Here is a 17,926-nt window from a genome sequence, read left to right as displayed (position 1 = left end):
AAAAATAAGTGAGTTTCTTACTTATTTTATCATGCTCGGTTGGTTAGTAGAACACATTCTTCGGAAAATACCCACCCAAGCCCTACCAACCCTACCACCCTACACCACACCCCACACCCAAGACCCCACCCAATCACCCACCCTCACCACCCACCCCGCCCACCGCTAATCCAAATCCCACTCCCACTCCCGCTCCCACCGGCTACCACCCTCGAACGCCTTTCATCTTCACCCACCCTACCTCCACCACCACCCAAGCCAACCCCACACCACACAACCGCTCCACCCACTACCCCCTCACCACCACCCACCCACCTCACACCAAATTTAACCACCCAAACTTTCCATTTTTTAGGAATTTTTTGTAAAAGTAAAATAAAATATATGAAATCGAAAATTCGGGAGGGGGAGGTGGGTGGGTGGTATAGAAAACCAAAAAAACTTTTCAAAAACTTTTTTAAAATATTTTTTTATTGGGGGGTGGGTTGGTTATGGGTTCGGTGGGGAGGGGGGGGGAGGGAGAAGGGGTTGGTGTAGCACACCAAAAAAAAAAAATTGAAGGGGGTTGAGTTGGGTGGTGGTGGTGGCGGGGAGGGCTGGGGTGGTGGGGGTGGTGTGGTTGGGTGGTGGTGGGGTGATTGGTGGAATGTCACTTGTGGGGCTTGTTTTCCCTACTTTCAGCAGAGAAGTCATTTTTAAGGAACTTGTTTTCCTAAACAAAATATTTTCCAATCTTTTTGACCAAACGTACATGAAAAAATTGAAAAACATTTTCCGGAAAATTTTTCCTCCATACCGAACACACCCTTCATCCTTTCTTATCTTCTCCTTCCTTCTTTTCGTCCCCGTCTTTCATATTTCTTCTTGTTTTTGTATTTGTGGAGAGAATTTGTGAAAAATATTTCCTAAACATTGTTTTAACAACTTGAGATTAACTTTAAACAATTTCAATTTGTTTAGCGGAAACAACCAGAAAGTTATTTGGATATTCTGGGAATTTTTTCAAACAGTCTAATTTGTTTAGTTAAAACAACCAAAAAATGTTTAAACATCTATGAGTTGTTTGGAGGCGGCGGCGGCAGAGGGGAAGGGGAAGAGGGGCATCCTTTTATGTTTATAGTATCAAATCACCAAAAAATAACAAGTAAACTATCCATAACAAGTGGGATTAGTAACCTGAAAGATAAAACAAGTAACCTGCTACGTATGTTAAAATATATTGATAGTATTGTCAAGCATAAAAGTTAAATCCTGTCCACAAAAGTTGTTCAGCCGCTACTTGGGAATAAAAGAGGAACCGATAGATAAAAAATAGCCTTCCCAACAATCAAGCTGATAAAACGACGAACTAGAAAACAAGGGCATATCTTGCCAAGAAGTAGCATAATTTGCATAAACACCATAGTAGTACAACAACAATCATCTCCTCTACAGAAGATAAAACTGGCTGATCTAAGGCCCAGTCTGTCAGGGACTAATAATATTGTCACCCTTCTTCATTTGTGAACTCCAAATTGCTAGACTGCGAATAATCTAACAGTAACATTTCACGAAGCCCTTTTAACCATAGCTATCGACAATCGCTCCTAAGCTTCAATTTTGTGATATATTTCATCTATCCACTTGTAGCTGGCAAATATGGCGCTATTCCAGCATGTAAAGCTGATAAAGCGAGAAAAGAACACTTATGTATCTGTTAGCTGATTGGTGTTGTTATCCTGTGTTCATCCTTCTTTTTTGTCTTCTAAAACCAACTATTTAAACAAATAATTTCTTGCATTTATGAAACCGAGACTGATTTCCCGGTTGCATGCCTTGGTTTACTTTTCTCATTTCACTTGCAGAGCCAATTTTTTTGGGTTTATCTATCTCTTCAAAAAATATAGCTTGTCCTCAAGGGGACAAAGAAAAACCTTCCTCGAGGCATTGTGTCCTCACGTCTTGCATAAGGCGTTGAAGTAAAGATGGATTGCTTGTAACAATAGCATCCACCCGCTCAAACAACATTTTCTTCATTGCGTCCTCATCATCAACAGTCCATGCATAAACCTTTTTATTCCTCCTGTTGCAATTAAGAAAAGGATAAATCACAAGAAGATAACTGCATTTGTGCACCAAAAACAAGTGCTGTTATGATGCATGTATGGACCACAAAACGGATTAACTTCATACCCGTGGAGGATTTTCATGAGATTCTCATCAATTAAAGGATGGTAAACACCAACAACCGCAGCACCTCTCATTCTTAATAACTTCATTCTAGTTCCTGTTGAAAGGTCTATCATGACAATGTAACCTACCTGCAGACCACCAAACATCACCCTCACATAAAACAAGCTACGATCAGTTCAACTTATCTAGAACGGAATATATAGGAATAACACTTGAGCCAGCAAGTTTTATGATGTAACATGAGTTGGTAAACCAACAGCAAATTTAGTGTACGCTAGTGAAGCTACTGTTTTAGTTTTAAGCATTAGGCCAGCAAATGTGTTAATATCTACTTTCAGTTGTCCCAAAATCAACTCCACTTTCATGGAGGCTTTTTCTCTCATTGTCAATACTTTTGTGTCATGCTATTATCAAACAGACACTATTGGACCCACTTCCGTTCTAAAGATACTCAATTTTTTCAAGAAATCAACTTTAACTCACTTTTGGAAACACCCCCCCCCCCCCGGGGGTCTTCATACAGCTAAGATAGAATCCAATTTTGCCCTTAATAGTTGTGTCTAAACCAACTGAGACACCTAATTTGGAACGGAGAGAGTACAATTTTAAGGAAAACCAATAGACACCATGCAAAAAGTGTCTGATTTAGTATAAGCTATACAGAAAGCAACCACAGCAAACACTCAAAAGAAGCTTAGAAACTCATTAAATTTGTTCCTCGGATTGCCGCCTATCTTGCCTCACTCAGGGTACAAGTACGGCTGAATTGAGCTGACCCAGCATTGTTTCAAGGTTAAAGAGAAATTTAGCAAAATAATGTCAAGAACATGAAATTTTAGATACAGTTTCCTCTATTTGCAGGACCAAGCAAAAGCATCAGCACGGATCAGTCTCCTAAGTCACTTTTAAAATGGTTGACATGCAAGGAAATGAGAAGTTGTGTAATTCAAGACAGAAGAAGAAAACTGGCTATTACCATAACATCTGATGACAGTTTCATCACGTCTCTTGAAAAACTGTCACTTTTAGCCCATACAAGGCAATTCTTACAGCCTGTATTGTCAACCTGTAAAAGTTTAATAAGAGAGTGAGAGCACTGGCACAAACCTCAGCCACGTCAGATAACATACATTTAAGTTGCAATTCTAGACAACACAGCCAGTGTCATACACCATCCATTAATCCATTACCAATAACAGCACTTAAGCATGGACTAGCTGTCTTTTCTTTTAGAAAAACAAGTAACTAATTAGCTGTCTTCAGAAGCTAGAATGTTAATTAACTTGTATTCATAAGTGAGCATTTTATATAAACAAAAGAAGGACAAAGATTGTGCGATGGTTAAACCAGGATCCTTACAAGTCTTTCAATTTCCATATTGCAGGAACCTTCCAGAAACTCAGTTCTTACCTACCATACTCTGAGAAACACTAAAAAGCTATCTACATCATATATACATTCTACATGTTGCACCAAAAGGCTAAGAGAGATTAGACATTGAACTTCAGCTTGCGTGTGTTCTCTCTAGCCAGATTGTTAATTAACTCCCAGTTACAGGTAAGCTGATCATGCATGGTGACTACCAAAACTCTTGACGTTCTAGTGGGATGAAATCCATACGAAAGCATGAAATTTCTCCTACTCCCAAGTAAAAGGTAATAATACAGACCACAGTATATGTCTCAATCAGCTGCTCCTACAGAAGAAGTAGAAATGAACTTCTTCGACTTCTTTTCCCGCTCAAAAGAAAGGAGAAAAAAACAGAAGAAGAAAGAAGTGAAGTAAAAATGAGCTTCTTGGGGTTACAGCTGGGTTGCAAGTATCCGTTATAGATTCACAACTAGGCTAATGTTTTCACCAACAAGAGAAACCATATCATACATGTTCAAGAAAATTTTGTGGCCAGTATGGTAACTATTTGGAAGAATGAGACTAATAGACTTACAACAGAAAGAAGATCCTTTGCAAATTCTTTCTCATACGACGGGGGACCAACTTTTATATCAAGAATTACTTGGCGGACGGAACCTGCTATCAACTACAGGAAATGACAAGCCAAGTTATTAAATAAATAGTGAAAAAGCATTTTTTCTGGAAACCATAAAAGGAATTTCATGCAGGTATTACATAGTTATAACAATGAATTCAATGGACAAGATGAACATCTCTAATAGCTGCCACAAATATTACACACTAGTGGGAGATAAAATAGTTACTTTTATTTTCTTGAAAGAGTAGATGAAAGAGGGGGCATAAAGCGAGAGGACACTCTTGGATCTCACAAGTACCTTTAATGCATCTTCAAGTGTTGGAACAGTTAGATCATGATGCTCCAACTTAAGCTGATGAACTGCATCTAGCTCTTTAATCTACAAATTCAGAAAAAGACGATCTCATTCAACTTCTACTCTAATATGTGCTGTGATGTATGCCAGCTTGTTGGACGGAAGAAAAATAAAAAATGCAATGGAGCAATTAAAGTACGAGGTATTAGTAAATCAAATTTTGTAAATGCATGGAAAAATGAGGATCTACTATTTGCTTCGGCCAATCAAATATTTAACAACTATGAGTTCCCACCTCCTTTGAGCTAAGGTATGAAACTTTAGAATTGTTGGTCCCAGTTATCCGTTGCAAATCCCTGCCTGCGACATGTGAAAATCAATGCTCCAGACGACTAAAACAGCGAGAAACAATTGTTTATCATAAAATTCCAAATGAATGTCATAAAATATGTCCCATCTGTCTTCTTGCGGGAAATGGCTCTAAACTACGAAGTGTGGAACCAAATTACCCAAAATATGTAAGGAAAATCCAGAAAAAAAAAAGTATTCCGAGTAGAGAACAATTTATGCAATGAAGTTTGATTTTAATATGTTGTAAAAAATATCAACTTAATGGGCCTCCAAACATGCTAGGTAAACCATTGCCCAGCATGTATTTGTCCGACTCTACTTCATATTCACAGACATTCACTTCAAACTTTGTTTCTCATGGGAATTCTTGGAAATTGAATAAGGTACATCTTTTGTTTTCATCAAGTTACCTTTCTCCCAGCACAAAGTAAATATTTATAGTAGCAATACTTATTTCGGAGAAACATTTGGTCGGTCAACCTTCTAAAAGCTTTTTGGCACCACATTTACCGCCACAATGCATACATGGACTAAGTATTGTCACAAATTCTAAACCTTTAGGTGTAGGCGTGTCGCTAACTTGTATCCCTGAGTTTTAAACCCACATACCGGTCATGGAGGGCAAACAACACGCCATCTGAAGAACGAGAAACATCAACTTCAATGCAGTCAGCCTGAGAATTAAGAGCAGTTTGGTATGCAGCCATCTACATGAACAGCAAGATTATCAGAATTCCAAATAATGAAGTTGGGAATAATTTTGCAACCAATTAAGAATGAACAATATCAGCCAATAAAGATGTACCGAGAATGACACAACCAAAAGGAAAAGGAATGCCTACAGTGTTGGGAAAGGCCTTCGACGAATCACCACCATGAGCACAGACCAGAGGAATACTACGCAGCCAACTGCATTTCTGTGATTGCATCTGCACAATTATGTTTTAATTATTCCTCTGCAAGGTTAGGGAACAAATAATCGTACCAAATGCAAGAATTAAATACTTCACCATACAATCAGAAATACAAACAGTTGTTAGAACTACAAACCTGTAAAAAAGATATGCTGCGACATACAAATCTCCCGAAAAATTAAACTAAAAAAGGTCGGCCTCAACAGTGATTAATTATCAGAGGGGAAAGATATTTACAAACTCTATGTTGGATTTCAGACTCTGCTACAGTAGAAATAATAGCAAATAACTGTAGGTAAGTGATACAACTATGGAGGGCACTAGCCAAGGGATTCAACAGATTTACTAATTTGGAGGAGAAAACAACTAATAAATTGTCTACAATGTCCATCACAATGCTCTCCCCTTCAAACTCTATCGTGTTTTTCTAACAAATGCATGATAATATCAGTTATTGGTACAAAGAATGGAGAAAAAATTATCAGACTAAATATTTCCAGATTCCATAAGAATTGCGAAACATTATCCACCAATACCATCAGCCTTTTATTAAGCACTTTTTTGATAATAGAAACATAATCATCTGTGAAGTCAACCAACCATCACGAAGATGGAACGTAAATACCAAGTAGCTGTAAGGGTTTGCCCTGAATTCCTACCTTATTTGGATACTACTGTAATTGTGTTTTACTTTTCTTGGTAGAAAAGGTTTTCTTTGTGGAAAAGGACTCTGACATATCTATCCTATTTCTTGGAGAAGTTCTGGAATAGAAGATTTGTTCTTCTCATACACAACACAATGGACATTTTTTTCTCAATAGATTTTTATGCTTTTCTATTAGTTTTCTTACATGTAGGCCAATTGGCCAGATCATATTAAAATATTATGTCTTTTTCGTATATTTTAGTAGCATGTAATAGATTTAGCTTGGGGCAAAGCATTGAGATAAAGTGGTTGTAATATATTTAGTGCCAGTGTTTTCCATATGCATACCCAAAGCAAAAGCTAGCTATCTGAGCCCAACTCCAAGGCTATATATAAACCTCACGTCAAGCACATAGTAGTAGCGATGTGGGACATAACAAGATGATGCTGATATACCTGATGGAATGTTCGGAGACGAAAGTGGAAGTAAATAGGGGGAAGAATGGCAATGAGGGCCAGTCCAATGAGGAGAGATCTGAAGACCTTTCTGGAATTGAAAACAACTCTCAGCTTAGGCCTAAGCCCATGCCTCTCCAACCGGAGTCGACGCTGCTGTTGCCTCTCCATTTGGAACGCACTGATTATTCGACTCAGCAATTTTCCATTCTCGATTTCTGTTGGTTGATGCACAAAAATACCCTCCTCTTTTTCTTCTTCTTTTCTCTTTCCGGAAATTGCAAAACAGCCCTTATGTTTTAAGGGTTTGTTTAGTTTTAGCAATACATGGTTTAGTTGTCTTTGAAATTATTTCTTATAGATTGTTTGGTGCGGTGTATTAAAAATATACACATGCATTGCATAATTTTAAAAAAAAAATATTCTCCACATTTAGGGACTTCAATGACAATTTTATCTTTAACCATGCTTATGCATATATTAATAACTAGTTTAGTGTACGCGCTTTGCGCGTGACCAAAGCGCGTACCTCATTTGACAGCGAATTACACCACACAAAAATTGGACGTAGCTACGAATTTTGTCGCTAAATTGCTAATAGCTAAGATTTTTTTTTTTTTTTGTGGATAATTCATTGCTAATCCATTCCTAAATAGGATTAGCGACTAATTTTACTCTATAACTTTTCGTCGATAATTCATGTTTATTCTGTAGTGAAATAACTTAATATGTAAAAGAACAACTGTAAAAAAAAAAAAATGACAATCCATGTAAAATATATTTTATTTTTTACTATTTCATCCTTGTTACTTTAAAGTTTTATATTTTGCTAATTTGACGTTTAACATATACTATTATCGATTTTGCTTTATTTCTAATTTCTGTCACCACTAATATTTTTCTTATTTAACAAATTTGTATACGTAAGAGTTTTCTCAATTTGAAAAAAAAATTACTAATGTGAGGAAATTGAAAAATAATAAAATTGGATTTCTCTTGCTAATTATTTAATTCAAAATTTTAATTATTTATTAACAACATCAAAGGAAATAATTTATAATATATATTCTTCAAAAGAATTATATAAATATTTTCTGATGATTTAATTGTGTAGCAAAATCATACCGTATGTCCTAATTCAAGAATAATTTCTAATACTTGTTTTGAGCGAGAATAAAGACGAAGAAGATAATCTCAACTTCTTCTAATTTCTAGCAAAGTGAATTTTATGACGTATAAACTTGCTAGAACATGACGTTAGAAAAATGCAGGAATTTTAGAATAAAAAGGAAATTGAAAAATTGAAGTCCTCATCTTAGGAAAAAATATATGTCTATTCTCAAATATCAAGAAAGTAATTAAATGATTATTTTGTCCAATATGAACACTATTAAAAAAGGATTAAAAAAAAAAAACAAATGACATTTTGCAAAGAAGATTCGCGCATTTAATATAATACCAGTTTATTTTTTTTTTTTTTATCCAAAACAACTAGGATGGGACTGGTTGTGTTTTATTAAAGCAAAACAGTTCTGTACAGAATATAATACCAGTTTAGACTCGTCTAATTAGAAGTAATATTTGAGAGTTGGTATGCTCAGTTGCTTTAGATTAATTTAACCATGATCAATAAATAGTTTTGCATCTTCAATCACTTAGTTATTTTAAATAATTAATCAATTTTTATTGCCTCAATCACTAAAATTTCACAAAGTCTTAAATTGGTCAGGGATCCACATTTATGGGCTTCGAAAGGTGACAATCACTTTTTTGCATGGATTGCCCTTCAATGTCACTAGTCTTTAATTTTTGCCCTTCGCCTAAAAACCCATGGGTACCGGGTTTTTACAATTCCTTAGCATATTCACAGCAAACTTTAGTAGCGATTTAAAATTTGAAATAATATGTATGCTAGAAAATTTGGTCAAAAGACAAACTAAACAATGTTAACAGCAAATTTTCAATGTTTGTTAGAATTTACATCCTATGTATGTGCGTTGCACGTATATTCCCTGCTAATTGTTATATATAATTCGTATTGAACACAAATACTATAGTCCTTCAGAAAGAGGGCTACAGGACCCTATTCCGAGCGCCCCTTCAATCAACTAATAAATAAAATTAGCTTAGAAACAATCTCAGATATAAGAAAGAAGAAAAATTAAAGCGCATAAATGCTAGATATAGTCATATAATTCATACTGAACACAAATACTATAGTCGTAGGACCGTATTCTGAGCGTCCCTTCAATCTTTATATCAACACATATCCCTTCCAAAGCATGCATAAATACAAATAAAAATTGAAGCTAATAAAGATGTGGACAAATCTATCAACCAGCATGCATATAATTATAGAAAAATATGATACTAAAAGGGACGGAAATTGTTACCTCAAAAAAGATCTGCATATATGTGTTTTCTGTTGCTTTGTGTGAGTACAATGGAACTCTTTATCTATATCTAGGTAATACGTGTTTTAGTGTTATGTCCTGTCGGAATTAGAATAGGATTATAGAACTATACAATTTTGTCTATTGCAGAGTCTTTTAATGAAGGACAAAAAGTTCAATCAACATTTCTAAGGCCCTTCGTGCTTTTAATATAATATAGATATAAATTATGGTATTGCTAATACTATGATTTTCTTGTATTAGTTATACATAGGATAATATCAAATAGGGTATATAACTATACAAGTACTCCCTCTGTCCCAAAAAGATTGTCCTACTTTCCTTTTTTCGTCGTAAAAAGATTGTCCTTTCTATATTTAAACAATTTAATTTTATGAGATGGTTTACTGTTACACAAATACTTAAGGCTTGTTTTGGACCACACATTTCAAAAGTCTTCCTTTATTTCTTAAACTTTGTGCCAAGTCAAAAGAGGACAATCTTTTTGAGACGGAGGGAGTATTAGTTATAGATAGGTCGTAAAAGTGCATCATATAAGAGATTAGAAATACCAAAACTAATACTATTATTTTCTCTGATTTATCCTACAAAACGACCCCTAAGAGTCTCCATCTTTGTCTATACATTCTAAGGAACTTCGGATGAATCCCAATAGTTATGCTACAAAGAGTATTCTTACTAACCAAATCTAATGGTTAAGTTTTACTATAAGTCAGGGCTTATTGAATTATATTACCCTTGCCCATCAGTTTGTGCATGTGTCAGATATTTGCAAAAAAATTAGGGAAAATGACAAGAATATTGTGAATTAAGAGCAAATGAAATAATATAAAACAAGATATATAGACAACAATTTCGAGAGGGAGAGAACGTTTCTTCTATCAAGTTGTATTCAAATGTCTTCAAGTATGTCATTCATAAGACTATGACAATCTTTTTATAATAGTGTAAAAAAGCATTCTTCAAACTACAAGAATTTCCGAATGGACATCCATATTCAGAGGATTTAATAACACTCCCCTTGATGTCCATAGATAATGTGCCTCGTTAAAGCCTTAATAGGAAAAACACAGTAAAAAAAGCCTAGTGAAGGAAAAAGAGTAGACACATCTTGTAATACGCGTCGAGAGCTGCCTCACTAAAAACCTTACCATGAAAATCCAATTGGGACAAAACCTTAGTTAAGGAAAAAAGAGTGCAGCACGTATTTTACTCCCCTGATAAGAACATCATTTGATATCTCAAAGACGACGCATTCCAATCTTGTGGATTAACTTCTCAAAAGTTGATGTTGGCAATGTCTTAGTGAACAAATCTGCCAGATTATCACTCGAACGGATGTTGAACATCTATCTCACCATTTTTTTGAAGATCCTGTGTGAAATTTTTTTTGGTGAAATATGCTTTGTTATGTGTCCTTTGATGTATCCTCCCTTCAATCAAGCTATGCAAGTAGTATTATCTTCATACATTATTGTTGAAATCTTCTTTTCAAAGAAAGACCACATGATTGTAAAAGTGTTGAGTTATTGATCTCAACCATACACATTCTCGACTAGCTTCATAAATGATTATTATTTTTGTATGATTTGAAGATGTAGCAACTATAGTTTGTTATGTTGAACGTTATGATATTTGTTTTGGGTCAACAAATGCGTCTGGCAATTGATTTGCAATATCTTGCAAATGAGTTATCTTTTGAACTTTTTGTTCACGCTGATTTGTACGAGAATTTAAACGAGAATATGATAATGCATTTCAATCTGTCTCCTTTTTCTACAGCTTATGTTCTAACACTAATGTTGGCAAAACTGATTCATCAAAGTGGCAATCAGAAAATCTGGTTGTAAATAGATCTCTCATCATGAATTTCATATATTACATAATAGAAGGAGATTCATAACGAACATACATGCTGAAGCGCAAATGTAATGGGGAGGTTTTATAACAACTTATTAGATTTATACGTACAAGTGAAGATGCATGCAGAATGGCATGTCCTGACACTAAAAGGGAAAATTTTGGTCTTCATAAGCAACGGTCTAGCTATTAACTTGAGGCTCTTGATGATTGATTTTGCTAAACCATCGGCATTATCAAGAAGAATTGTAAAATAGTGCTCTTAATCTTATTAATTGAGCCAACACCCTGACAAATGACATATTGCGAGTTGATAGGAAGCACACATTTGATCACCTGGTAAATACATCTATCAAAATCATATAATACTTGAATGGTCCACATGGAGGGTGAATGAGCCCACATGTATCACCTGATATACGTTCCAGAAATGCAAGGGATTCAATCCTATCTTTTGTTGTTGATGATCTAATAATCAATTTTCCTTGGGAACATGTAACACTAGACAATTCCTTAAATTGAAGAATCTTCTGGTACTTCAATGTATACTCCTGTGAATTCTCAATTATTTTGCGTATCATATTAGATCCGAGATGACCCAAAAGGTCATGTCAAACAATAAAATCATTAGGACGCGCAAACTCCTTATTACTGTGGCATGTGATTCGACCACACTAATACTTGTATAGTACAAGCTACATGAAAGGGTGGGTAACCTTTCACATCCATGTGTGTTTCCATCCATTATAATAATGAATATTTCTTTCACAGAGAATGTCATTGTCATTATAGTCATGGTCAAAATTATTTAGACAAGATCCTTATCTTGATTGACTTTTATGCCCTTGAATATTTCTTAATGAGGCCTGCCAAAATATTTTTGACGTATAACAGATATGCGACCAATGACATATTCATACAACCACATAATGATATTCATTCTCTTTATTTCTCTCAAACCTCTCCTGAAGGTGAGTTGTGGTATTATCCAACATGAGCATGTCTGAGTTCAACAATATATTTTATATGACCACATTAACTTTTGCAATGAATTATAATCATCTAGACATGGCTCATGGCTTTTCAATATAAGCTTGTTATTTTGCCCTAGCTTTTATCATAATTATTCATATGTCCCTGCCTCAACATCATTTTGAAAGGTCGAGTGTGGCCTCACTTTGTTTTCCTTTATTTTGATAGAGGATTGATAAAGCTTGACAAAATGGTGAGCAATAATTACATGCCTAATGTCCTTTCATACCACATCGATGTCAAACATTATCTTCACCTTTTGAAGGATTATCTCTGAGAATGTTACACCTCAAAAATTTTACGTCGTTCGCAAACCAACGTAAGCTCAGAGAGGTCGTGGAACCCTTATAAGGTTAAGGAGTACTCTTAACAAGTGTTAAGCAAGTGTCTAAAGGTTCTGGGATTGAGTAAATCGAAGAAAATAAGTTTGTCAAAAATTTGGGAAAAATTTGGCAGAATTTTGGACAGAAATTGTGGGTCAAATTCAGAGAGGTATATCTCCTGGGATATCAGGAGTTTTGAGGTGTTTCAAGAGCCTAAAATGAAGTTCGTCGAGTGTGGTTTCCAACGCAACAAATCATTCTTCATTACGACATCGAGTAGGGAGTTATGGGGGGTTTAAGACGGACTACCAGAAGCCTGCGAATCTACGCGAATTCTCTAGAAACTCACTTAAGGCTCACTAATTTGGCCCAATAAAGCCTAACCCGACCCACACACCTATAAATACCCCTCTAACTCATCATTTTTCCTCATTTTTTCACCATTTCCATCTCCACACCTCTCTAGAACTTCCCACAACATTCATCCAATATCCAAACCTCCCTAAACATATCCCAAATCCTCTAGAATCTTCCTTTAACTTCCACAACATGCACATATATTCCTACAAGTTTATATGACAATTTTGGTTATTTTTATTTCATTTTTAACATAGCCTCAAGTCCTAGGAAGTCCTAGAAACTTCTCCAAACATATTTCCAAGCCCAAACCAAGGATCAAAGTGAAGGTTAAATGTTACACCTTGAAAATTTTTCCCTTAGCGTACAGTGAATAGACTAACGAGGGGTATGATGTATACGAGGTTTGGACAAGTAAACAATAGTATTTGATGATCCTAATTAGGATTTCCAAAGGCATTCGGGTTAAGGAAAGAAAGTTGTTAAGAGAAGCGAGCCATATGTTGGGTATCGGGTAAGAACTTCGACTATGGAGCTAATGATGTGTGGATGATGCTCCAAGGAAGAGTTATAACGTCCCTTAGAATGGTATTTAAGTGTTAAACAAGTTCCAAGAATGCTCCATAAGGATCAGAGATCAAACGAGACGACAAGAACGAAAATGGAATCACTGGGCATTATACGGTCCAATCTACGGGCCGTATAAATTATACCAGCCGTATAATTGGCCAAAGAAGGGACCAGCCACCGGACCGAATGTACGCCCAGACATACGGTCCGTATAAATAGTACGGACCGTATGTTGGTCCGTATGTTGTTGCCCGACCGTTTTTAATACACTTATGGGATCATTTTCTCATTTCATTTTTTTCACTCATCTTTCACTCTCCAACCCAAGAACCCTCTAGAACATTCTCCAAACACTTCAAGCACAAGAAAACCAAGGAAATCAAGGATCAACAACATCAAATTCATGAACCGAGTGTATGAAACCCAAGTAAAGTTTATCTTCCTCAAGGAAAATCAAAGAGAGAAAATAGGGTTTTGGTGCTAGAAGGAAACTCCACTCAAGACTTGTTCTACCACCATCCAAGGTAAGTTTCATGATCTTTTCAAGTTGTTTAAGGTATTGGAAGGTTAAGATACCCGAATTATAGAAAAGCATAGCAAATGGGTCATTCAAGAGTGAATAGTGTCATAATTGAAGGATAGTAGAATTGAATCATGAATGTTGGAGCGTTGTGATTATAAATATGTTATAAATGACATGTAGACTATGAGATAGGTATGAAGTATGCTAAATTATGATGGTGGGCTACAAACTATAAATGTGAGTTAATTGGAAGAAAATGGTGGATTTTGCTAAATGTACATAAATGGTGATTGTTGATTGTGATATTGTGAGTGGTATTGTGAATGTTGGGAGTTGATATAGAACATAGGAAAATAGTAGAAATAAAGGAAATGCTGCCCAATTTTCCCTATAAATAACGATACGTTCTTATAGTCGATTAACTAACGTTAATGCGAATTCTCTTGCGAAGGTAGCAACGTGACATTGAAGGAGAACAAGTGAGCGATAGCTTAGCTCAACGACAAAGGTATGTAAGGCTAATCCTTTCCTTCTAAGGCATGAATCCTGTATGCATTTTCTCCTCTCCTATGAGATTCCTATTTCCAAGAAAGTCAAGAGTCCTCACCCATGAATAGCTATACGAGATAAGAGCTACGAGATGGATACGATGATGATAATAGTAAGCTAAAGCCTAGAAATGCTATAGCCTATGATATGATACTCCTAAGAAGCTAATGATGCTATATATATGAAATCAAATGGTATTGATTCCTACTCTCACTCACCTTATACTTGTTCCTTCAAGGTGAGGCCGAATACGTATGGATGCTCCATAATGACATCGGGGGTCCACGACCTTACGTCCCCCCGATAGAGTATGATATCTAAGAGTCCCTATGCATGCATTGTGATAAGTATATGAAGTTATGCATATATGATAAGATATGATAGCACTATGTTAAGCCACGATACGCCCATGAAATGAATGATAGTGATGTTAAGTACGATAGAACCATGATATGCTTATAAGACGATTCATAATCATAAATCTACAAGACGCCCGATAATGAGTATGTGGTATGTATGCAAATATATGTGTTATGACGATATGAGATATATGTGATATGTTGTCGAGCCTCGTGGCCGAATACGATATCTTTGTCGAGCCCTCGTGGGCCGAATACGATATGTTGTCGAGCCCTCGTGGCCGAATACGATATCTTCTTGTCGAGCCTCGTGGCCGAATACGATATGCTGTCGAGCCCTCGTGGCCGAATACGATATCTTTGTCGAGCCCTCGTGGCCGAATATGATATGCTGTCGAGCCCTCGTGGCCGAATACGATATCTTGTCGAGCCCTCGTGGCCGAATACGATATGCTGTCGAGCCCTCGTGGCCGAATACGATATCTTTGTTGAGCCCTCGTGGCCGAAGACGATATCTTTGTCGAGCCCTCGTGGCCGAATACGATATCTTGTCGAGCCCTCGTGGCCGAATACGATATCTTTGTCGAGCCCTCGTGGCCGAATACGATATCTTTGTCGAGCCTCTGAGGCCGAATACGGATAATGATCAAATGTGTGTAAATAAATGCGACATGATGACAGGTATATGCATGTGTTATGATGAATGCAGAATGGTGACTAGTTATGTTAAGTTCATGATACCCCTATGTGATGTATACGTACATATGTATGTATCGAGTCCAAAATACGAATGATACCGACCTATATGAATACGATTATGATACATGTATGATATTTTCATTAGTATGACTATATTATATGTATGATTATGCCATGTGCATCACGTCCACGTAAGCACGAATGAGATAAGTATATGACATCCTTACGAGCACGAGTATACCATGTATATGTAAAGTACGTGATACGGCATGAGTATGACAAGTGAATAAATATGAAAGGTAAGTAAGTAAAAGATATGAATGTATGTATACGAGCACGAAATAGAACATGGAACGTCCTACGGAGACGCAGTAAGTACTATGAAGAGAATGTTAATGTCTCCCCATCTTATGTTATTTCATATATTACCGTTATGTTTCTCCATCATTCTTTTTGCTCATGCTTTACATACTCGGTACAATATTCGTGCGACGTCCTGAACTTCGGACGCCGTGTTCATGCCCACGGGTAGACGGGGAGGTGATCCGGATCCATAGGAGCTAGCGGCTGATTTGAGAGCACTCCGTTTTCGGAGCGCTACTGATTACTCTTTTGGTACATATGTTTGTATATTCCTATTTTGGGCATGACGGGGTCCTGTCCCGTCCAGATGTCTAGTACTCTAGTAGAGGCTCGTAGATACGCAGTGTGGGTAGCATGGTCCCATGACTTTCACGTATATGCTTGTATATATTATTTTGATAGCCGAAGGGCTTATGATTATAGAAGCAAATGTATTTCAGAAAATTACGGTTTTATATGATTACGAGCATACAGTAGGAGCGATAGCAGATAAGCAGTAAAGTGAGCGGTGTTCGGTGGTTAGCCCCGGATACCCGTCGCGGCCCGTAGTTCGGGTCGTGACATTAAAGTGGTTAAGGGTTCCAAGTGAGGTCTACACTTGTCTCCTCTTCTTGAAGATGTTTGGGTGAGTATTTTTAAGGTGAAGTAACCATGGAATTGAAGTGTTCTTGAATTTTGAGGCAAGATTTCATCTTAGTTTCATGTTTATGAGTTTGTTTGGAAATTATGTTAAGATTTGAGGAGAAGAAAATTGGAGAAAAAGTTCAAATATGTATTTGATGATATTTTGAGTTGTGAATTAACTTGAGTTATAATTATTAGTATGTTTTGAGCATAATCTTGTTATGAGGGATAATAATGATGTTAAGAAATTATCGTATACGAGTGTATAAAGGGTTGTATGAAGTTGTTGTTATGGATTGATTATGAAAAGAAGTTTTGGGATTGAATTGAGTATAGTTTGAATATAATCTTTTGATTATGGAATTGTTGATGTTTTATTGTACTTCGGGAGTTGTTTTGAAAATTGGAGAGAGTAGAAGATATAGGGGAGGTGCTGCCGAATTTTGGCATATTCTAAAAGGGTCTAATTTGATGGCTTAAGATAAGCACATGACGATAAGCCTAACAATAGTATAAATTCTGTTGAATGTAGATTTACGAGCTTGGGAGGACAAGCGTTAAGTAGTTAAAGTTAAGGCGGCCGAAAAGGTATGTTAAGGCTAGTCCCTTTCCTTCTAAAGGCATGATTTTTTTCTTATGAACCCATACATGTTTTCCATAATATCCTTATTCCCAAAAAACTAGAAGTTCATGATTCTCAAAGTTCTTCTATTGCTAAAGATAGATGTTTCCTATGATGATAATGATGATCATGATGATCCCATTTCTAGAGATTCCTAAGTTTACAGTCTTAATGCTATTATGAGATTATTGAGCTTATTTCATGATTTCTTAATTTTATTCATTGTTGTTGATCTAACCTTATGATAATTGTTCCTTCAAGATGAGATATAGCAATGATGATTGCTCGATAATATAAATCGGAGGTTACCGACCTTACGTCACTCCGATCGAGTAGTAACATTTAATTGGGCTCTCGTGTATGTTATATGTATTTATATATGTGTAACTTAGATACTTACCGAGCCTTAACGGCCAGGCAAGATACTATATATATACAACACCGAGCCTCAATGGCCGGGCAGGATACTATATATGTATATATGGAAAAGTTTTTTAAAAAAAGCTAAGCATGCACGACATCCGCCTTAAAAAGGCATTTACAGGCACAGGTTGATCTCTATATTATGTTATCTTCATACTTTCATTATGTGGTTACTCATGCCTTATATACTCAGTACATTATTCGTACTGATGTCCCTTCTTGTGGACGCTGTGTTCATGCCCGCAGGTAGACAGGTAGATGGACCAGGCCCTTAGGAGCTTCATCAGCAGAGTCTCAAGAGCACTCCATTTGTTTCGGAGCTGCAGTTTATTGGCACTACTCTTGTGTGTATATATACTTGGGCATGGCGAAGTCCTGCCCCAT

General features: G+C 36.3%; 1 protein-coding gene across 1 annotated transcript; it reads right to left on the bottom strand.

Annotated features, from left to right (window-relative positions):
- Positions 1 to 1,184: 1,184 nt before the first annotated feature.
- LOC132050228 (glycerophosphodiester phosphodiesterase GDPD4) lies at positions 1,185 to 7,079 on the bottom strand. The gene is made up of 9 exons (XM_059441374.1): positions 6,825 to 7,079; positions 5,651 to 5,737; positions 5,418 to 5,515; positions 4,753 to 4,813; positions 4,461 to 4,541; positions 4,118 to 4,210; positions 3,149 to 3,238; positions 2,173 to 2,300; positions 1,185 to 2,062 (listed from the first exon to the last, which is right to left on the bottom strand). The coding sequence occupies exons 1-9, from the start codon at positions 6,993 to 6,995 to the stop codon at positions 1,894 to 1,896; spliced, it is 978 nt and encodes a 325-aa protein (XP_059297357.1). The 5' UTR covers positions 6,996 to 7,079; the 3' UTR covers positions 1,185 to 1,893.
- Between the last annotated feature and the right edge of the window lie 10,847 nt (positions 7,080 to 17,926).

This window comes from Lycium ferocissimum, chromosome 3 (assembly GCF_029784015.1).
Source record: "Lycium ferocissimum isolate CSIRO_LF1 chromosome 3, AGI_CSIRO_Lferr_CH_V1, whole genome shotgun sequence".
Lineage (NCBI taxonomy): Eukaryota > Viridiplantae > Streptophyta > Magnoliopsida > Solanales > Solanaceae > Lycium > Lycium ferocissimum.
Note: the sequence above shows the minus strand (reverse complement) of the source record. Positions and strands in the feature narration are given on the sequence as shown.